Below are 23,298 nucleotides of genomic sequence, written 5' to 3'. Positions count from 1 at the left end.
TAACACTTGCTGGCCACACGTGGCCGTGTTTATGCCGAAAGGTTGCGCTCTGCCACCACGTGCACAGTGCTGTTGATAAACGTCTAGCCTCGCCAAGACAGATAAATTACGGACCATTTTTTTTTCCTTTCTCCCGCAAATGCGAATGTTTAGCATTTCTGAGGGAATGAGTTTGTTGGGCTCTCCCTGTCTTCAATGAGTTTGTTTCCGACAAGTACAAGTAGGCCTACATGAAATGTGCCTGAACACGTGCTTGATAGAAGAGCAGGGGTCCAATTATGTACGTACTGGTATATACATGTAGTACTGAATAAGATTAAGCAAATTTAAAACTAGCTTTTAGATAAGGACAGCTTTTGATCAGTTTTACTCAGATTCCATGGAAAAACGGTGAATGATATTCAGAATGTAGCAAATGACAATCTTTCTGGGTTGTCAGCTCCCTTCCATGACATTACACACTTTGTGTGTGTGTGAAGCAACTGCATCGTTGAGGCCAGTGAGTGCTTTGTTTCCTACAGACCAAGGTCACTGCCTCAGGCCACGGACAATTTCCTCTGGTCTTGGAGGCATTTCATCTCAGTCACAGCCAAAAGTCACTCTAGCAGCTCATGGTGCAACTGTTTCCTCTTTTCAGGTGCAAGGTCAGCTGACCAGTGACAACAGATGAGCTCTTTGTGTCAGGGCTTCTTTGTAATGCCAGAGCCGCAGATGAACATCACCAATGGTCAGCCGGGATCGGATGGCTGGACAGCCCCACGGTTGGCTGATCAACTGAGGGATCAGCTGTTGGGCAGGTGCCCTTGACTCGCTAAAGCAGCTCAAGGGAAGGCTGACCAGTAGAGAGAAAGGAGACCGTTAGTCTCCTCTGACTGATGGTCAAGTCATCAGTGGGCAATGAGGACCATCATTGAAGGCCCTTCGAGCAGACTTGTGGATGTTAGGCAGCCAACAAGACTCAGGTTGTGACCCGGTATTGAATCCCATCCAGGCTGAAATGTAGACTCAGTTTTCAATCTCCACCTACATGTAAATCCATGGGTTTTCCAAAGAATAGCTTCCTTCACCCAGAAAATTCTGTTTCATTTTTGCTCTCTAGGTCAGGAGTAGTGCTTGTAATTTTTTTTGGAATCCATAGTTTCATCAAAAGAGTAAGGATTACAACACACTGCAAATGTACAGACACTTTACTGCTGCATCTCGGCCCAAACTCCATGGGTATTGATGCAACAAACCCTCCTGAATCCTCCAAAATCTTCCACTGCACAGGAAACCAGTGGCACACTCCTTGTGATGCAACTATCGCGGAAAATCAAGCCCTGGATGATGTGCAAGTAGCTGGGCTGTGCCCTTCTCAATCCTGTTCCCAAAATCTCCTGGCAGACTTGGTGCATTAGAAGGAAAAGATCTAATGAATTTGACTCCGGACTACCGCAGAAAAGCTGGTTCATACCCCAGGTGAACACAAAAGCGCAGCAAATTTCATGTCGCAAAACACTTGCAGCTTAAGTCACTCCTGTTAAAACACGTTCAAGCAACACAAATATTTGGAAGGACATTACAATGTTGTGTTAGCTTTCACACCAAGTTCGAACCAGCCAATAGCTGCCAACTTCCCCCCCCTCCCACTTACGTTATGGCTCCTTCGTGGATGATTCCATCCTCCCCGGTTTGTATCTGTGAGAAGCACCAGCCACCCGGTCGGAGGACGCATGTGTTGTTGGGAGCATCTTCAGGACAGTGCTCACTACAATAACACTTCATCCCTTCCTCGGCTAGTACTGTACAAATGACACGGGAAAAAAAGAGAAGAAAATTAGGACTGAAAGTGAACAATCAGGGCTGAAAGAAGTCTTTCAAGCAACCAATCAGCAAGCTTTAACGCATGTGCACAGACTTCTTGGCGGTAGGCCTACCAAGTCATGTACGCAATTCCATGTATGTACTGTACATACAATACATGTATATGCAGTAATTGAGTTCATGTCTATGTAATTCTATTGTGTCAGGTCATGTAAATACATTGTATTACATTCACATGTACAGTAAGCGAACAGGTATTTACAAAACCTGATGCTACAAGTGAACTTGTGCAAGTGGGTCCATGTATACACGTGTGGGTCCACGTACGCAAACACGTGAATACATGTATGTACATGTACTTTGTTATTTAACAACCTCCACTGAAAAAAAAAAAAACTCCATTTGTAGGACACCAGTTAGTTTTCTCTAAAATAACTTCCAGTCATCGCACAAATGGCCACAAAATTAATTTACATTCAGTCAGCTCTAGAGAGTTCCACTTGAAAGGAAAACAGAACATCATTGCAGGTACCTGTAGCTTTGACTTTTTTTTTTACAGAAAATAGCTTGTAGGTATGGGTAATGTTGTCATATGATCACAAAATGCAGGAAAAAACTCTACTCAGACTGTACATTTTAATATCCTAGCTGTCCAAAAGTATCCTCAAAAGGCAATCAAGCGTAAAAACAAAAGAAATTACCAACATGATTAGAAAAGCATAGTGCAATCCCAAGGTCAAACTTGACTACCACTTGTCTATAGGTGTGGGCATGTGCATGTACATGTCCAAGAGCCAACATGTACATGTGCAACAGGAGATAAGCACATGGATTGTAACTTGTAAAAGAATTCAAACAGAAATATTTTAAACTTACACTAGCAAGTACATGTACATGTAATGTCAGGTTTCTGAGAAATACAGACAAAACGAAGCCTACACATTGAAATCAAAGCCCTAGTTTTGCAAAACAAATCAGTTTCTTTAAGTTTTGCCTATAATTTATGTCTGGTCATGACAGGACAACCTCTGTTTTTTAACTTGACCACCTCAAGTTAACAACCTACAGTGTAAACACAACCTGATAACCCAGCACTGGCAGAAACAACAGCACCATGATTTGATAACCTCCCTGATGGTGGCAACCTGTGTATCAAGTATCCTGTGACAATAATCTGGCAAGGCCTTGACTGAGGGGGGGGGAGAGAAGGCAGGGAGTCATCACAGGGGATTCAGGTAGGTGTCTGGAATTGCAGCTTGCTGCAGTTGTCTTGTCAGTGTCTTTTGCAAACCTTGTTACATGTAGGTACCAGTATACGTAAGTGGCTGTGATCAGGCTATGTGTCATGTGACCAGGCTATGTACAGTAGATCATGTGACCTTTCGAAGACACCAGCTCTAATACACGTAATAATATCATAAAAGGGAAAAAGGACTTATGGAACTGAGCATGCTTTTAAACATCTCGACAGATACTGGCGAGTCCCAGCATGTAACCGTACATTGTACATGTACGCAAAGATGCAGCAGTAATGTACACATCATTCACATAAAACTGAACATTATAATCAGGGGTGTGAGTGGCAACTTAAAATTAAAGCTGAAAACCGCTAGCAAAAAAGCTGAAATGTAAGAAGTCCCCGTATCTTTGTACCCAGGAGGTGCACAAAAAAGCTGAAATGCAGGGTCAAAATCTGATCCAAAAAGAAAAGCTGAAATCAGCTCAAAAGCTGAATTTCACACCTCTGATAAAGCCAAAAAGTGGGCTTTATATGGTAATACATGTACATGTACAGGGAGTGTTCACTATTTACAAGAAGTCCATAGCATGCACAGAAACACACAAACAGTGTTCAACTTTTCTATTAGGTATTTGACAGGTTTTGTTTATCTTGGCCTGTGGAATGTGGTCTAACCATGGTCTGACCCAGTATAAACCAACTATTGCCAATGGCTACTCACCCAGTGCATGTGATAAGGCTGGCTCAGAGCCATGGTACTAGCTAACAAGAAAAGAATGCAGGGAGGGAGTGCATTATTCTACCATCGGCCACACACATCCCAGGCCCTGCATTCAATGCCCTCCAGGAATACATGAGCTGGTTACATTCTCTCTCCAAATCACTGGGTCCCTTGCCCCATGGTGGTATAACACCAAACGATATTTAAGGCTTGGACTGAATCACCGAATGGAATCACTTCTGTACTCAGAACTGGACTCTCGGCGGCGTATACATGTACTGTACATGTACCTTTGTGACGTGGAATTAGTTGATTTTCTTGCATCTTTTATCCATAATACTGAGCTTCTGAAAATGGTACCATCAACTGGACTTGATTGCCAAACCACTGCTTCAGTAGTTCACGCCTAATGGGAACTACTACTGAAGCATCATGGGAACTATTAAACATGTGTAGAGTGAATACATGCAGTTTATATACACGTACATGTACCTCGATAAAACACATTGCTCTGAACTGACCCTGGAGGGAATGACAAGTCCGCAAATGTCCGGATGACGTCAAAGCATGCCAGGAATGAAGCACGATGACAAGAAGTCAAGACCCACTGAACATGTGAACGTATACGCGCACAATATGCAGTTGCACTGTAATTTTGGGTCTGCTTCAAATCCCTCACAAGTGAACAAACCAGTGTTATGAAAGCAGTGGAGTACAGTAAGGAATGCTTTGTCCCAAGTTCATCTCAAACAGCTTGAGACTGGATTGCAGACGGGATGCGGACTGACTGACTTGTGATTGACTTGCGACGCCAACCAAACGTTCAATGGTTTTTCAACTGAAAACCTCCACTCATGTTGATGTACAACGTACACGTACATGTACAGTAAATGTACACTGACAGAAAATCCTGAAAAAAATCAACCGCTGCGCACATTTTTTTATCCTTTAATCCTCCTTGTTGACTTGAGGAAGACTGACGGTATTTATAGGCTTCTTTTTTTATTCAAGTTGACGTTTTGAAAGTGATCATGTGCTTGTCATGGAAAAAGGAACCATTCTGAACATTAATGTTTTGCAATGGCGGCTATCGATACCATAAGAAAAAGTGTAAAAAGTACATACATGTTTGTACATGAAGAGAAGGCTTGGGGTAACACCTTGTGGATAGATCTCTTTTGGAAGAGGTATGGTTCCGATAAAAACTGTTGAGTGTGAACTCGAGTGTGAGTTCACAGTCACACTCGGTTCTTACGTGTGCGAGTTCACACTCACACTTGGTTCTAATGAGTGTGAGTTCACAGTCACACTCACACTCAGTTCTTATGAGCGTGAGTTCACAGTCACACTCACACTCGGTCACAGTCACACTCAACGGTTCTTGTAACAAGGGTTGGGTTTTAAGGCATGCATGTAGGTCTACAGATGTACTGTACGTAGCCTTGGTTAATCAATACATGTAGCAACAGGTGAACTGTAAACAGGCTACCTCTGGACAGTGTGCCATTGTAACTTGAAGGTATCGTTCAGTCACCTTTTGCAGGAATGATAAAAGTTCAGTTGAAATCACAAAGACAAAAATCTCTTGAATGCAGCGGTGCAGCGTTTGTTATCACACGCTGCAAGGCTTAGTCAACTCTGTTTCTTTTCTTGTATTGCCTTTTCTTCTTTTTTCTCTCCCTTCCACATTAATTTCCAGGCGGTGAAATTGAACTGTCTGCTTGTATCAAGTAGCAAATCACTCAAGGAACTACTGGGCCTCAGCGCAAACAACGGCACTCTCTTGTTTAACACGGCCGGCCCATGCTGGCATGGAGCATTATTCAGCGCACACAACCCCTGCAACACTCCGGGATAGGTTGTCAGTTACAATTTATCAACATAGCCTTTCCCTGTGCAAAAAATAATCATAAATTCAACAAACGGGCCAGGCGTCATGTGAGTGTATTCAGGGGAAGTCAAAATACACCCCCCCTTCCCTTTTTTTGGGGGGGGGGTGTTAGAATCTATTCTTTCTTTTTCTTCTTCAGAGTGAGTTATTTATTGAATAGGACAAAGGAATGAAATCTTCCAGGCCTTGTCAGGCTAAATTGCCCAGAGATAGCCGGTGGGATCGATCAGCGTTAACACGATGCTGCAAATTCACAGTTCGTGTAGTGCCTTTTGTTGACGCTGCTGTGTACATGAACACGTACCTGTACTCAGTACACAAGGCCGGCACTAACCCCTTGAGTTGTGTACCAAGCACCAACTGCATTGACTTTAGGCACAGCTGCAAAGCCCCCCCCCTCCTAAAAATACAGGGTAGAGGTACAGGCACACATTTGGCCTTGAATCCAAAAGCAAAAATCAGTTAACTACATTGTAGAAATCACAAGTCAATTCGATTATAACATACATGTACATGAACATGCAAAGGATTGGCACTACTACTGGTTGGAGAATTTAAGAGGGTTTTCATTGATGAGCAATACTTCCAGAGAATAGGGCAAATGAGGAGTTTTGCGTAGTGGATGATAGTAGCAATATTAGATGAAGTTTGCCAGTAGCGCCTTGTGGAATCTTGTCGGGGGCGAGCGGTGTTCTAAAAAAGAACCGGTGAACTAAAACAGTCGTTGTGTGAAACTTGCACTTTGCGTAACATTCTCAAGTCAAAAGTACCTGAACTGTTGGAAACCACAGTGCTGCCACTTTGAAATTGACAGGTCTAACTTGTTTACATATATCAGAAGCTGTTCCCATGTGATTTGTAGCTATGTTGTCACAACCATAATGACATTTTTTTGCCACTGAAATCAACACAGACACATTTTCAGGTCAGAGGACTACATGTACATATGTTTTTTTCATCCAACAGCAGTGACTGCAAAACTTTCTGTGTTAATTTCATATCCAGGAATGCAGCTCTTGGACTGAGGCACGTGACAGCGATTTCCTTTTTCAAAGATCTCTTGTGCATGGCCACAAACACGATTGAAAAGAGAGTTAAATTTCAAACAGCATGAGATTTGAGCGACACACCTGTCATGTTTATTTCTCTTGCTTGGTGCTCTCTTGTAACATGATGGTGTAATTGATTCAGGTTTGATGTGGTTGAGAAACGCGTATACATATATGCGAAAACTGTCAGAGTACATGTACCTTTTGTGGTACATTGAACTTGGACAACATGGTACAAGTTTGTCCGTAGCACTAATGGTGAAGTAAAAAACTGTTGAGACATTTTCACAATCAATACATGTGGTAAGACTTGAAGCTTTGGGTTTTAATGCTAGTGCCTTGGGATAAAGAGCATTTTGAGTTTTGCTCAACAAAATGCCTTGCATCTAGCCAAAGTGGTGGCCATCTAAATATCCAGGAAGTACATTCATCCAGCAAGTGAGGTTTCATGTTCAGGACGACAATTAAACCAAACACGCAGGTCTGCAAATGTGTATCAATAAAGCCTGTGGGAATGGGGGGGGGTTGCAGTGGGTGCTGAAGCACCTGTAACTTTTTTGGACCAAGGTGCTGGTGTACAAAATAGCACCCCCAACTTTGACCATGTTAAGCCACAAACATAATCAAACTCACCAATGTCAGAGATCCATCGAAAAACCCTAGATATTTATGATTACACAACCTCAGCACCGGCTAAGAAAAATGTGCATCAATCGTCTCAACTCCTTTGAAGTGCAGTTTAAGGCTTGAGGGACAGTGCTACACAAATACATGTGCATGTTCACCTGCTTGGATGTGTACATTGTTGGGAACTGGTGTTCCTCCAGAGTTGATGTACAGGTATATGAGCACAGAATGAACCACCTGTCTTTCAGCAAAGTGGACAATTGTGACCTGTCACCACAAAATGAGCTGAAAGTTGGAATTTTCAAAACTGAGATGTTGGTATTTTTGAATTCAGTAGAAAGATCGCTTTCCAGTGGTATGTACATGGAACACTTTGGGTAAAAGTAGGGCCTATAAGTTGACAATGTGGCATTATTCTGGCAGCTTTGTGTCTTTGTTCCCAACATTGTTTCAACATTTCAGACCAGGCACAAACAATAATACTATCGTCAAACTTGCAGAGAAAATGACATTCTTAAATATGTGATTCTGCAAAATATTTGGAATCAAACAGGAGACAGGTTACCCTTTTCAAATATTACAAAACAAAAAAATTAACCTCCACTTTAATATGACTTTGAACCCTCAAAATAGGAAAGAGCAGGATGTGACTTTACTCTTATTCTGTCGCGTTAGGTCACAATTTCAGGGGTCTCAAGAAGGGGTTCCCGACAAAAATGTCCAAGGACAAGAGTTCACCGAACAAATGCATACATACGTAATATGTATGCACGTACATGTACACACAATGCCATCGAACCCTGCATTATGTGGACTTCTTTTGCGCAGAGGTCCTCACTACGTATGCCACGCCTGCACACAGTAACCCAAGCTGTGAGAACACTACCTTGAAGGTGGGAAAAGATTGAGGAGAAATTAGAAAAGTGTACGGGTACAGCATGTCCTAATAACATCTGAGCAAAAGTACATGTGCAGGTGCAACTGCACATGTACCATTCCAGCATGCATAATCAATTACACAGATTGACGGTGACATTTAATCAAGACCTCATAGTGCCTTGTACTCTCCGCTTCATTAAAAATCAAAAACGGTGGATGTACTCTGTAAAAGAGCAGTCATTTCAGATTCATTTCATGTAGTGGATATGGGTTAACCCCATCTGTACTTTAGAAATGTCACGGTGCAAACATGTTTATGATGAGCTTGTGTGTGTTTGTACGCAATACATAGATGAAAGTGAGCAGGGTACATCATGGCTCTGTAATTGAATCAAGAGTTACGCATATAAACACACATGTACATGTACTTCTGTGTACCGGGTACACGTGTACCTTTAGTGTACATGTACGTACATGTACATGAACATGTATCAACGGGTATCTTATCTTTGCAAAGTACATGTGTGCATGTATGACTGCAAGAATAAACTTTGCCACACACATGTCACACAATGGATTTCCCTCAGGATCACACTTCCACACATACATGGACAGGAACATACATGTTCCAATGATGCTGGATAACTGTGCTTACAGAAGGCAGAGAATACTAAGCGGTATACAGGTACAAAGGTTTTATGCTTAGCAAGTCTGCACTGTAATACTAACCGGTATACAGGTACAAAGGATTCATGCTTAGCAAGTCTGCACTGTAATACTAACCGGTACACAGGTACAAAGGATTCATGCTTAGCAAGTCTGCACTGTAATACTAACCGGTACACAGGTACAAAGGTTTCATGCTTAGCAAGTCTGCACTGTAATACTAACCGGTATACAGGTACAAAGGATTCATGCTTAGCAAGTCTGCACTGTAATACTAACCGGTATATAGGTACAAAGGATTCATGCTTAGCAAGTCTGCACTGTAATACTAACCGGTACACAGGTACAAAGGATTCATGCTTAACAAGTCTGCACTGTAATACTAACCGGTACACAGGTACAAAGTTTTCATGCTTAGCAAGTCTGCACTGTACATTCTCTTCAGGTTGGGTTTTACTTCAGGAAACCTTTGGGCATGTGTGGTGTACATGTACAACTCTCCTGCTGGCAAGTTTCAATCAGCGGCCTAAGGCTAAACGTAGCCTTAATGCACATTTTTACAGCAAAAATGCTCTTATATGCAGTGCTGAGTACTTTTTTTTGCCAATTACTTAGGAATTGGAGTGAAATTTGTAAATATTGGCAAGCTAGTTACACTGGCAATGGAACAACAGAATGCTAAAATAGCATAATTTGGAGAACGTGCCAGACAGAGCGCAATTTTCTGGTACCGTGGAGTCTGTGGTGTTGTGACTGAGATGTACATGTATTAACCCTTCCCTAAACCGCTTTTAATTACAACAAACTCCAACTCCAGCTGAGAAAATGGCTTGCGGGAAAATGTGATCATAAGTCTTATAGTTGAAGGAGAAGAGAAAAAAAGACGATTCACTGAGATGAGCAATTATGATTTCCACTTAGGCTTGCAAGAAAACCAAAATCTTTGCTGGAGGGAAAGCTTGGGCTTTTAAAGAACTTGCTAGAAGCAAGAAAAAAAAGGGGGAATGGAAGAAAGATTCCTTCTGCCCAATAAATTAAATTGCAAATCCAAACCTGGAGACAGGCAAAGGAAAAGAAGATTAAGCGATAAGGAAATTGGACAATATTTCCTCAAGAGGCTGGGAAAGCAAAATTTAAGAGAACTCGTAACTGATGATTGACTTGCGGCACAGGAGCAGTTACTCAGCAGTTCTTGACGGAACTCTGCTTCTCTTCTGATTCGGCTCAAACTCAACGTGCTTTCTTTCTTTCTTTTTCTATTTTTGTGTCCTCAAAGTTGCGAGCACTGCCCAAGATTTGGATGATATGCTGGGTTTTAAGAACAATTTTTTTGGCAGCGTTTGGCAAATTAATCTCTTGTTTTTCAATTTTTCCACGAATCTGCCCGCAGGTAAGAGAACTTGAAAGCCTCTGTACAACTCAAGAAATGTCAGGCCTTCTATTAACCACCAAGATAAAATACACACTTCATAATGCTCATGAGTATTACGGTCTTATCCCAAGTCACATCCTATCAGAGTCAAGGGGATTACATGGATAACTTAAAGCCAATGGGATCCAGACAGCTTCCTCTCAAACCAATTTCTTGTCGAGCTTTTTTATCCTCTATAAATCCATCACGGCATATATGTATCACGGAAACTACATGGGCTACAGTGGACATGAGTAGTCATGTAATAAAAATGTGCCAGCTTTATTAGCCCTATGCCTTTTATACAAGGATTTCATTAACGTGGCCATGTGAGAGAATTATTTTATAACCCTTGATGTTGTACCGTTTTTTGTTTTGCTAGTTTAGTCTACATTTTGGAGCCTCTTTGGTGCTATGCTATGTACATTTGCATATTCATAAGGAAAATTGGGAAGTCATCTGAGGTTCATTCAGTAAGGGTAGGATACTCTGAGTACTCAATTCATCTGCACAACTCTGGCAAGGTTCTTACCCTATTTTCAAACAAACGGCAATCACACATCATTTCCTACAGCGTCTGCATGGAACATGGAAGTACACACGTAGAAAGGACAACATCTCAAGCCAAAGAGATGATGATGGGACAGGGAAGGAGAAAGCAAATGCTGCCATCTTCTCACCTCACAGGCGTTCTCCATCCCGGAGAGGTTGTGTTTAACACTTAAGGGACAGTCTCTCTTTGGAGGAGAATGCTCTACCCACCTCCTCCTGGATGTGGTATTATGCATGATCATCTCCTCTCAGCTGTTGACTGAGGGAGGAGATCTCTCCCCAAGGCCAGGCCATCTTTATTTGCAGTGTGCCCAGTAATTGTGTTCTCTTGCTTTGAGTTAATCTACTTGGCGCCTGTCTCCCCCCCCAAAAAAAAAGCAGGTCAGGATGTACATGTGTATTGAACTCCAAAAGATGTTTTCAGAGAACAGATGCTGAGCATGGGAAGAGGTGGAGGTTGCTAAGTGATTGCAAAACTGGAGGCTGCACGCGAAGAAAGACCATCTTTGACCAGACAGCCATCTTGCATTAACTTGACAAAGCTGGGGGGAGGGAAGAGTGAGGGAATCTTCGACGAAACAAGCGTGACATTTGAGATCCAAATTGCGGTGGGGGAAAAATGCCCACGGATGCTGTGCCAACTGTGCCGAGTGTTTGTTCACAGTCCGTCAAGAGCATTCCCCTGTGTGTACAGAACGTGATTTTCCACTGGTTTCCCTTACGCCTCTGCCCAAACCACGGCAGTTTACAGAACATTACGAAGTGTTTGTACGGTAGATGTAACCGGCAGTGGGACCAAGATTCTGGGCCGAGGCTGAAGTGATGGGACAACAAGCGGAGCCCCCCTCCCCTCGTCTGTGCGCCCACTCATTCTGATATGTTTGCAGACTCTGGTTCCGGTATACATCAGAAACACAGGCGAAAAATCAAGGCTTAAGAAATACCTGCTCACCTGCAAATACAGGTACATGAAAAATGTTTGTACCTCTAGTGCATTACTGTTGATACGAAGCAAAATTTAAACAACTCTTGACTGCTGTGGTGTAGGACATGACGTTTTGAATGGCCTTGCAAGTAGGTGTGCATAATGCCCTCGGCAAAAATTCTTGACGTCTTGATAATAGTTTCCCTCTTGCTTTTCAGAGACAAAAGGAGCTTCAAATGACTTACATTATGCAAATGAGTATTAACAATTAGCTACTGGTATCCTTGCATTCTCCTGTACATGAGGGGGAACAGACGTGTGCATGCACATGACATCATACGTCCCTGGCTAATGCGATGTCCAACAGTGACTATGACATGCAGTTATGTTGCCCTGTCACGTGATCCCTCTGGGCCAATGAAAAAAAAAACAAAACCCACTATTCCAGACTGAGGCGTGACAAGTCCACAAGTCCACAAGTCCATGTATAAAGCCGAACAGAAACAAGGAGACATCAAACATCACATGTGTTGACATCTACACATACATGTCTGTATGTATGTAGCTACTGTCAGCGTTTAAGTCCTCAGACGTCAACCAGACTCATGACAAGCTATTCAGATGGACTACGACACAAGGCATTCCACGGCCATTATTCACAGCCCGTTGCTCATGCCGCGATTTGTGAGTTGGTATGCAATTGAATTTTGATTCCCTAACAGCTGCAGGAAAAATAATTGATGTATAACTCTGAACTGACGGCCAAAAACACAGTCTTCACAAACAATGCTGTATTTGAAAATAACATTTTCATTTAACAGAAGAACCGAACAGACTGATAAGAGACACCAGCCTATACCATGTGTACGTGATGAATGGTTAAACGTTCACGAACATGTACATGTACATGCACCTGTACATCTTCTGAGGTTGATTCAAGATGAAACATTAAGCATTAATAGGAATCTTTCAAATGGTTGGAAGCAAGGGCTCAAGTAGTGTCGGGGTCTGTTGGGGTGTGTATTGTAAGCCCGGCGACTCAAAAGTCCGAATTTTTGGACTTACGAGGCACCTGACTAAGGAGGCATCGGATCTTTGGGCCGAAATAAACTAATAACAAATCATCGCACTTTTGAGGCATCTGACTTATGGACTTTTTTACTGCATTTTTTGGACTTATGAGGTGTCGGACCTATGAGGCGTTGCACTTATGAGCTGACCCCATTTGTTGTAGTATGAGTTCTAGTCTGACGTTAAGAGTATTTTCTGAATACTGGACATCTTGTGTAAAACATTTCTTGTTTTGGACCTCAAGATGGCCCTCTTTTGGGAAATGAAGGCCATGTCCGCATTACCTGGCCACTGCCACTAATGACACAGTATGGAGTAAATGGAATAAGCATAAAGCCACAAGCTGGAAGGTTCCTTAGACACGTGTTGTTCCAAGCCCTTGCCCCATTATTCAGACATGGCCCAAGTTGAGCAGCTATCTCAGACCCCGTGCAACTGTCCCGTGCCGGTCAAGCTTCACACTCTCGCCTGCCAACTTGTCTAGACCCGTGTCTTCCAGGCAATAAGCCTCTCCTTTTAAGTGCCCTTTCAGACTGGTTGTTTCATCCACAGGCGCGGAAACTTGAGACAAGATCAATACCCCAAACCAGGCTTTCTTCTCCCCTTCTTTCAACATATTTTTTCACCTGGAATGTCACTGTGCCCAGACAGAAAAACATAGGGAAAAAAAGAAAAGGGAAAAAAAACAACCATCAGGCCACTTCCACTCGGACTTGTCAAGTCAATCCATGCTAGAGTGAGAGCAGAAAGTATGGTAGCTGGCTGGGGACTGCATGAGAAGTTGTTTGGGGGAGTACAGTGACCAGGCGAGTGATATTTTAGATGTTTGTCCAAAATTAGGTGTTGTTTGTGTAACACACCATGAATTAAACATGGTCTGACGACTCCTTATCTGGTTATGCACTGTACATGGAGGCCTACATGTACATGTACACATCCATTACGTGCACAATGTTACTCAGCCTTCTTGTAATACTGCTTGAGCGTCGGTGCACGCATGAACAAGTACCAGTACACATACATTTCCATTCTGGCATATTTTGAATACATTACGTGTGAGCTTGTCATTCTAATATGGGAGAACATTTCTTCAAGGGAAGTAGAATGTACCGAGTGCATAGAAACGGCTTTCCTGTTCAATTCATCGCCCGTTTTCTTTGATTGGGCGACAAGTTTGAGTTTTCATGCTATAAGCATGATACCATTTCTTACATGTATTTTCTCAACTTACATGATGCTGAAACCTGACACACACGACCATTAGTACGTACGAGCATGATGCTATGCCTCTACACGTATGATCCAGTGCACATGTGCATAAGCCATCACATTAACATACACGAGCATGTACTGTACATGTATGCACTATTACCATACTCAAGCATACAATGATTCATTGCGCATGGGTAAATGCAAGTCAGGGTGAATGTACGCCCCCCTCCCCAACATTTCACCGAGATATGGCATTCGTTTAAAGACCCTATTCAAAATTAGAAACGGCTCATGATGATTGCCTCTAGCACCACTTCGTTCTTCATTCCGCCAGACCTTTCATTTCCCTTCTTTTTTTCCCTTAAATTCTAGGTCAGGGGACAAAGTTCCCCACCAACGCAAAACTCAGGAGCCAGTAATTGGGCCACGCGTGGTATTTATTGGCTCAGAAAATATGAGAAGTACACACAGAGTGTGTGATATATGATTTGTGTACACTGGGAGGGGTGTCAGTGTAATAGAAAGGCGACTGGGAGGGGGAGTAGAGTGGGAAGGGGAGGGAATGCAGATCCCGACCTGCATAATGCAGATGGATGATTCCGTCTGCAGCGTGGAAATTGATAAACTGGTTCTCGGGCGAGAGGTGGCTAAATGCTAAGCACTGAATCTCGTTAGCCACCACTTGGTCGATGAACCCTATCGAGGTTCATCTAGCAAAAAAAAAAAAAATGGTTTGGGATTGCTCTCACTCCGCCCTCTTTGTGCGGGAGCCTCGGCTTGTAAATGATGGCACAGTTTGAATTTATCATCAAGCGGCTGTGAAGAGGCAATGACCCAGATCTGTGGCGGCTTCAACTGCCCTGATTGAAATTTTGCTTCATTTCGAGGGGACTCCAGAGCACTCATTCCGTGTTTGGTGGGGGAAAAACAAATGCTTGTTGAAAGTACATTATTCAAACTCTGTCATTAACACATGTGTCAGCCTACGGAAAGTGCACGTGTATCTTTCTTTGTCGGCACATGTAAAAACTGCAATGTAAACATGAAGGTGTATCACAATGCACAAGGAATTACTAGATTGTTTCGCGGTCCCAGCGAGTATTAACATAAAAGCCACTGCCTTTGGGAATAAGGTGAATATCAGTGATTTGTACATGCCACATTAAATATGCACATGTATGCTTGAACCTGTACAACCCTTATTCATGAATTATACCACAGTGCAAAGCAAACTACGCAAGCCCTTCATCCACCCGCAAGTATGCAGCCTGCATTGCAGGGCCCAGGCCCTATATATATATTTCTAACATAGTTGGTTAATAATTACTTCTTTGGATGGGTATTGTGTTTTGGTTAGACTAGGGGCAGGTAAATGTAGGAACCTTGCAGAGGCTGCCAACAGCCATGGCGAGAAACCCCAGCACAGCTTTTCACCGTGGGCCCAGACAAGTGTTTACACAGGTTGATTAATTGGACCCCCACAATATGAAACTGGAGCGCAGAGTGTTGGAGGAGGGCGACAACAGTGACTGATGTTGATTAAATATTGATGCAAACAGTGGCTCTCTATCGGGACTTAAGTCTTAAGAAAGCTGTCAAGGAATATCCCCAATACTATTAGATAAATGAACAAAAGGAAAATTATAACTGACTATTTTTAATACAAAAGTTCTTGAAATACAAAGTATTCAAATATTTGTATGGCTGTAACACCTACTTTCACTGAGATCTACATGTAAATTCATTCCACAATTTTTAAAGATGTGCCCACTCCAAACTTTTTGTTTGTAATAGTGAAATTACATGTACATTCCTCAATCTAATACATGTACATATACATGCTGGGGCCTTCGTTTGATGGGGCTGCAGTTTTCTCTGAGCCGCTCTCACCAAGTTTACTGCCAGTGCAAAATTATTCCCACTTCCAGCCTAGCAATGCTCAGCAACTGACAATTTGGGGGAAAGGAAAATCACCAGAGCTATACAGACACCAAAGTTTGCCCGACCCCTCGAAGCTGAGCAGCCCAAACTGCGAATTGCACAAAAAATGCAAGCTAGCCCCCACACATTTTCCAACAACCCCCCCTAAAAAAGCCCCCCCCAAAGTAAAATTGCTCACACCCGTAGATTCAAACTTGCGATAAATGGTTTGATTCCCCAGGAAAATCCGTAAGGAAGTGAGGAAATCTTCAGACTCCCGAGAAATGCCCCGGGGAGAGTTTCTCATTGATGACTTTCTCAAGATAAACCTGTTCCCCCTCAAGCCACGACACCAATTTGCATGTAGAATGGACTATTCTGTTCTTTTCTTCTTCATATTAAGGAATAAAAGCGGTATATGCACATGTAGTGATAACCACTAGTGTGTGCTTTGAGGCTTTTCCTTCGGACACATAACAGGACACATTATGATATAACTCTGGTCACACACTGTGGGCCCAACATGCACTTGATTGACAAGATTCTTTAACAGTTTCTCGTCAATATTATTTTCACTGCCCGTTTGTTTTCATCCTCACAACGAGGATCCATCTTTCTTTTGTACAAGGAGTTGCTGGATAACTACCCCGATGTTGAATAAAACTGAAAAATCAAGCCGGGGGTATATTATTCAGGATGCAAGAACAGGGCCATAGAACAAGTTTGGGGATGGACTTGTAGTAATTGCCCAAACACAGTAGCATCTGGATGTGACAATCTTGGAAAAAGGCACTACAATGTGAACTAAAATTAATACATATTGATACAGCGAATTCACAATACATAACACTGGTGAACTGACCCAGTTTTCAAGATTACACTGCCTCTCTGTCTGGTTGTAGTGTGGTGGAGATTTCTATAAGGAATGCCTGTGATCCTCACATCCATCAGAAAGGTACATGCACAAGTGTATTTATTCGGCTCAGTGATTTTGTTGTTGCTAATGTCTCAAACAGGAAAACATAAATTCCACTGGAATTCTGATGTAAGAATACTACTCACTATGAAGCTGATGTCATCTAGTTTTTACAAAAGTTGTCCCGAAGAAGTTTTACGTTTTATGTATCTCTTTTTTGCATAAACCACAGAGGATTTCCCCTCAGATGGCTGGTTTCCGTTTCCAAAGAGGAATTCCTTTTGTCACCTTTCCTCTTGTACTTTCAATGGAAAATCGCTGGCCCCGAGCTGAACCATGCCAGTGCACATACATGTTGACACACAACCTGTATTTCAAAACATGATTTGCTCTCCCTCCCCCCCCAAAAAAATTGACAAGGCTGAAAAAAATTCTGACCTCTAAAGCTCTGTGCTGAAATAGCCCTGCAGTTGAATATGCCTTTTTTAAACCCAATCATTTAGTGTGTGGTGTAATATAGTACTGCACATGTACTGCTTAGGAGAGAAGGCATTTGGATCCTGTGCTCTGAATGTGTACTCAATCAAGCCAGCAGGAACTGTTCCACTCTCCAAGGCGCCTTCTTCGTTCCTGGGTCCTCCTAGGGTACATCGTGTCTATCTTTTCACCAAGTCACGGTTGGGCATTTCACTTTTTAACAGAATCCAATGATCCCTGGAGGCCAAATCTCTGATCTCACAAAGTGGCTTGTCTTGGGAGTCAGTTAAACCCTAGGAACACAGTTGGCCTTTCAATTCACTGGACCTAAATGCCCTCTCTCCTAAGCAGTACATGTGCAGTTCTATTACGCCACACACCAAATGGTTGGGTTATTAAAAGGCATATTCAACTGCAAGGACTATTTCAGCACAGAGCTTTAGAGGTCACCCAAAAGTTGGGCCAGTAGTTGCCGATAAAATACCTCATCAAAGTCATTTTTTTTCCTTTGCTCTTAACAATCAGTTAAGTTTTTTTCCCCTTTCACACATTCAAGAATTCCATATGCCAGGGCCACTTCAGTCATTCGTCTTCCCCAGCGATTGTGGCTGTCAACGAAAGCATTGTCGCCAGGATTTCCATTTAATTTCATCAGTTTAATCCCTGCTGCCGTGCCCAGCAGACCGGAGATAAATCATAGGTACACGCACCCACTCATACTCTACAAATTCAGGTTTTTTTTTTATCCCCCCTTACCTTTGGAGAATTAACACTGAATTGACTCAAGGTCTCTGTTTAGAGGAAAAGTAAAGACGTGAAAAGCAAATTTCACAGGTCACTGCATAGAACAACCTTGTCTGATCTGATGCACTATCATTCATACATGTACCGGTATATGTACACTGTACATGTATGTACATACTGCACATGTACATGTACATGTTGCTAACAGACGTGCATGCAAGTTGAATAAACTTACAATCTGAAGCAGGCATTTCGGTAGGTACCGGTATGCGCTCCTTGTGTTTGAAATGCATTCCAGTATAAATTAAACCAGAGACAAGTTGAATTCGGGGGATAGGAAGCTCCCTCAATGGAACCAGAGTGGGGTTTCATTCAAGCTTCTACTTGGACCTGTTGGTGTGCCTTCGAAATCACAAATACAATCAGTTTGGGGTAGTTTCCATTACGAATACGGTCAGTTTGGGGTAGTTTCCACTGGTGAGTTGTCTGGCCCACCATTTCACTCTTGGTACAAACACAGAGCAAAGGTATAAGAATGTAGTGTACATGTAGGTAGGTTGACATGTACGCTTTGTGATTGTCTTCTGTTGACCAATGGACAATGATTCCACTCCTTTCCATTGAGCTCGTCACATCACACTTGCCAAAATCTGCATCCAGGCTTGACCCCCAGGTCTTGGTGTCCTCTTTCACACCAGAAAGAATGAAAGACAGTTTCTTCCACTCCTGGGCCCCAAATCAATGAAAACATGAAAAGGAATCCCTCACACACAAACATCCCTCTATCTTGTATACCAAGGTCAACAAACAAACAAACTGCTACCGATATTACATGGAATTAGAATGATAATTTTTGTTTAATCGTGGTTTAACTATGGATATCTAGTCTTTTGAGTACAGTCCCCGGTATTTAATAAGTAGATATATGAGAGTGTTGGTGAGATTTTGTAAGCCTTCCATCCTGTTGTACATAGTATTAGTGACACACATGTAAATGAACCTGAAGCTCTGTTTTTATGCAGGCAGACACTGTGTGTCTCCAAGTACTCTTTTCCCGGATGCTTTGTGTGTTGTATCAGTGACTGGCATCAGGAGATCTCCGCCAAACAAGCAGGCAGGCTGAGCAATTTCCTTCAATTTAAGACAGAAGTAGAGAGTGAAAAACCCTCTCCAGAGAGGTTTTCCACTCTTGCCCTGGGGCCACTATCTTGCTTGCCTCTCCCAGAGTTGAGCTGTTTAGGTATTCGCATGGTAATCCGAGATGGACAGTGATTACAATAGTACATGCACTTGTGCCGGATTTATTGGGAACCTTGCAGCAAGCGTCTAGACTCTTGAGTTTTCATCGTTCAACCCATACATGATGTAGGCCTGCATGTATTCCTGCCGTGTGCCCCTGCTGTGTATTCACATCTACAAATGTACATGTACTTGTACTGGCAATCCTTCATAATGTAACGCAGCCTAAGATAACCTATTGTGCAGTGGAAATTCAATTCATTGTCAACTTGTACATTCTGTGTTGAATATTCTCCATGATACACGTACGCATGTATAGGCTCAGAAGTACAGCATAAAAAAAAAATTACATGACGAAAGTGGAAGGGGACAAGTCTTACTTATAAGAGTTGAATGGAATGGGCATTTTTGCTGATGAATTACCAATAAAGTACAGGTGCGGAGCTTGAAGAGAGCTCTTAATTAATTGAATACAGGCAGGCCAGAAGAGGGCATGCACTCCAATTAATTATGGATTCCCTGCCCTACTCACTTGATTAAATATTGAACCCAGCCAGATGTGTAATAGCGATATTTCTGATGTTCGCACAGCAAGGATGTTGACCTATATATTCTCACTTCAGATCATGACATTCTAATCTAAACTGATCTATTATTTTATCACGTGCAAAAAGAGAGTGCCGTTCTCTACTTTTTTGTGAGACGCTGCATTTAATTCTGAGAATCCAACAGAAAATAATCAAGCAGGACTGAACCAGCATTTCCTTCGGCACATTCTCACTTGCCAGAGTAGCACCCAGACAAACACGATAAGCGGACTACAAAACTTTTAATAGTGTCTCTTAGCAAAGGAGGGATGCAGAAAAGACTCAACATGAATGTCCTCTTCAGCTGACAAGGTGCCCTTTCCCAAAAACCCTTGAAAAAAATGACTTTCTAGAAAGAGGTTACTCAGCACCTCCGAGGGGTAAGAACAGCTGACAAGGAAACAACACTACTATAACTACAGCTAAAAAAAGTCCAGGGACCCCCTGCGCTAACCAAGGGCCACTGTTCTGCCAGCCCCTTTCAATGAACCACTTAACACCTGCCCTATCCCCCCCCCCATGGCCTCTGAGGGGAAGCCACTGGTCTGGTCACAGAGCTAGGATATCTGCTGTTGAATGGGTTGTCAGAGGTGGGCTCGCCCTCTCTGTCCCAAATGTCTAGATAGAAATGCAGGGACCAACTTGGGCTGCTCAGGTTGAAATATTTTTACAAAAACTAATCATCTGGGATAAATTTCCTTTTCACGGTATGCTATTCACAAATACATGGAATACAAAAGAGTATAAATAAGAAAAGTCAAGTCGAACAGAGGTAGTAAAACCTAAAAAACAAGAACTTGTTTGAGATGTGCCGCGCATTACAAAACACATAATAAAATACAAAAACAAAACCAACTTGCTGGTACCATTAATCTAAGAAATGAAAAAACAAACATCACTACCCTTTAAGAAACATATGTTTTGTGGTATTTGCACACATTTCAAACAAAGAAATGATTATGTAATGTGAAATTAGGGCAAAAAGGAATGAAAATCAACAGGAGATTTGGGGGAAAAAAGGATTACTGGCAGATAATTATGAACTAAAAGGTACATTACATGTATAAATTACAGAAGGTACAACTTCTGTGTTGGTTTAAAAGTAGTCCAGGAAATTGACCATTTGAGAGACAGTGCTACATGTACACAGTCATGAACTCTACAGGCACAGTAATAAACATATAAAATTAGTAAAATGGACAGAACAGGAGGACTACATTACAGTGCATGTGAAGGTGGAGTCAACAGGGTGGCTCATGCATGTACAGGTACAATGTACATGTACAGGTGTCTAACACAAGGACATCATGTCCAATATTCCAAGTCACACACCTGCACTATGGTTGTCACCTTCATGTTTTTAAACACAACCCTGAACTTGCTTTTATATGTATGTGAACATGCTGCAACCTAACTAGAGCAAATTAACAAACCATACAAAGTACATTTATAAACTTGTAGAGTGGGTCACCGGTACTAGGCCTAGTACTGGTAAACAAGCAAACAACAAAATCTGGGATTCAATGCCACAATGTAGCATCTGCACAGCCAAGAATACTTACAAGCAAGTTTCTCTATACATCTATATGTACGGTAGGCCTACTTGTAGAGCACTACCCTATACAGTACTTCTACAATACCTACAATGTACATGTACATTTTACTCGCTGTTCTATACATGTACATGTACACAAGGCCTGGGCCCAAATTCATGGTGCTGCTTACCGCAGAATTCTGCGCTTATGATCTCCATTCTGTGCTAACCGCGCAAGCAGAAAAATTCTGCACTAATCATTTACGCACAGAATCCTTAGTTATGGGATGTACACAATGTAGGCCTATGCATGCGCACAAGCCAAACTCCTCGCTAACCCATGAAATGTTTGCTGTAAGCACTTAGTTTCCTGCAACGGTAAGTGTCGATTTTTCGCTTGTGGTAAGCAGCGCTGTGAAAATGAGCCCAGATCGAGAGTGCTGCATTTTGCTAAAACAGACTAGAGTAACTGTAAGTTAACAAAGTAATTTCTGAGGGTTAGTGGGTGCAGTCCAAGTTTTCTCAAGTGTGGAATCCAATCTGCATGTATTTTGATCCTTGCACAAGCAGAGTTGTTCCAGACTACTGCATCAGGAGTAAATCTAAACAGGACAGCCTGGGTGACATTATGTACATGTACATCAATTTCATCCAGGCATCCACATGTGCTCCTGATTAAGAATTCAATTACCCTTTCGGCAGACCCCAAAGCTGTCAAGCTTCCACCAGGACCCAATCCCAATAAACAGAGACCAGAGACAAGAAAAGAAAAAGAATTCTGCAATTTTCCACTTGAGGGTTGTGAAAATAAATCTGTGGTGTAAATCAACTCCCAGAGGCAGGAGTGGGATGCTACAATGTAACCAGGCCTGGCCTGTGGTCGGTAACCAGGCCCGGTCGGTAACCAGGCCCGGTCGAGGGCCCTTTAGCAGCTGGAAGGAAATGCAGGGACAAGCTGCTCTTTTTATTTTCTTTTGTCTCCTGTCCTTTTCGTCTCTCTTTGTCCAAGCAGTGGCCCAGGGCACGGGCAGTGACATGGTCGGAAACGGACAGCTCTCAGAAAGGAAAGCTGGAACCCAGGCATCCAGTTGATGAAAAATGGACACCTTGAGATTGAAAGAACACATCTGACAGAGGGAGGAACGGAGCCAATCAAACCACTGGGAAATGACGTCACAAGAGCAAACAAACTTAGATGCTAAGCAAATGTACCAGTAACTTGAGCATGAAACATTCGAAGACGAAGACTGCTAAGTGAAGACGGAGGTAGATGTTCTTACGTGTACTTCATAAAACAGGAGCACCAAGGATATGTTTGAAATCTTGTGCATTCAATGTACCCGTAATATTACAGTGTGCCAGCATCAAGTGTACGTTGTACCATATACACATGTGCAGTACATGTAGTTGCACGGCACCAGGGGACATGTTGTGCAGTACCAGCACATTACATAGCTACCGGTAGGGGTTACCAACCAGGGGAGTTGAGGAAAACACTGGTTGAGATACAACAACCTATTCTTGTACTTTGAAACGATTAAACCATTCCAAGATGAATCCCTGCAATGAAACAAGGCCATTATTTAAAAAAAAAGAACACTGCACATGAAAAATATGGACACCATTTTTTTTTGGTTCTGGAGAGCAAATTTAAGCCATTGTTCAAACTGGTAACTTTTGAACCTTAACAATATTGTTTAAGATTTTCAAAATTCCAGAGATCAGATTCTTAAGAAGGAAAGATGAAACAGATATCCTGCCTGCAGATGGACCCATTTTGTGCCAATAAAAATGTTTTGCAGGTCCCCAATTAAATTAAGGTGCTGGAACATTC

General features: G+C 42.3%; 1 protein-coding gene across 1 annotated transcript in view; it reads right to left on the bottom strand.

Annotated features, from left to right (window-relative positions):
• The window catches only part of LOC110978597 (bone morphogenetic protein receptor type-1B-like), a 77,636-nt gene that overhangs the window by 38,740 nt on the left and 15,598 nt on the right, over window positions 1-23,298 (bottom strand). The window contains exon 2 of the mRNA XM_022233752.2: window positions 1,634-1,781. Within this exon, the coding sequence (XP_022089444.2) occupies window positions 1,634-1,781 (148 nt within the window). The remainder of the gene's footprint in view (window positions 1-1,633; window positions 1,782-23,298) is intronic.

This window comes from Acanthaster planci, linkage group LG19, assembly GCF_054643075.1.
Source record: "Acanthaster planci isolate LZ-2023a linkage group LG19, COTS_SCS, whole genome shotgun sequence".
In the NCBI taxonomy this organism is placed as follows: Eukaryota; Metazoa; Echinodermata; class Asteroidea; order Valvatida; family Acanthasteridae; genus Acanthaster; species Acanthaster planci.
This window is presented reverse-complemented; position numbering and strand designations above follow the sequence as displayed.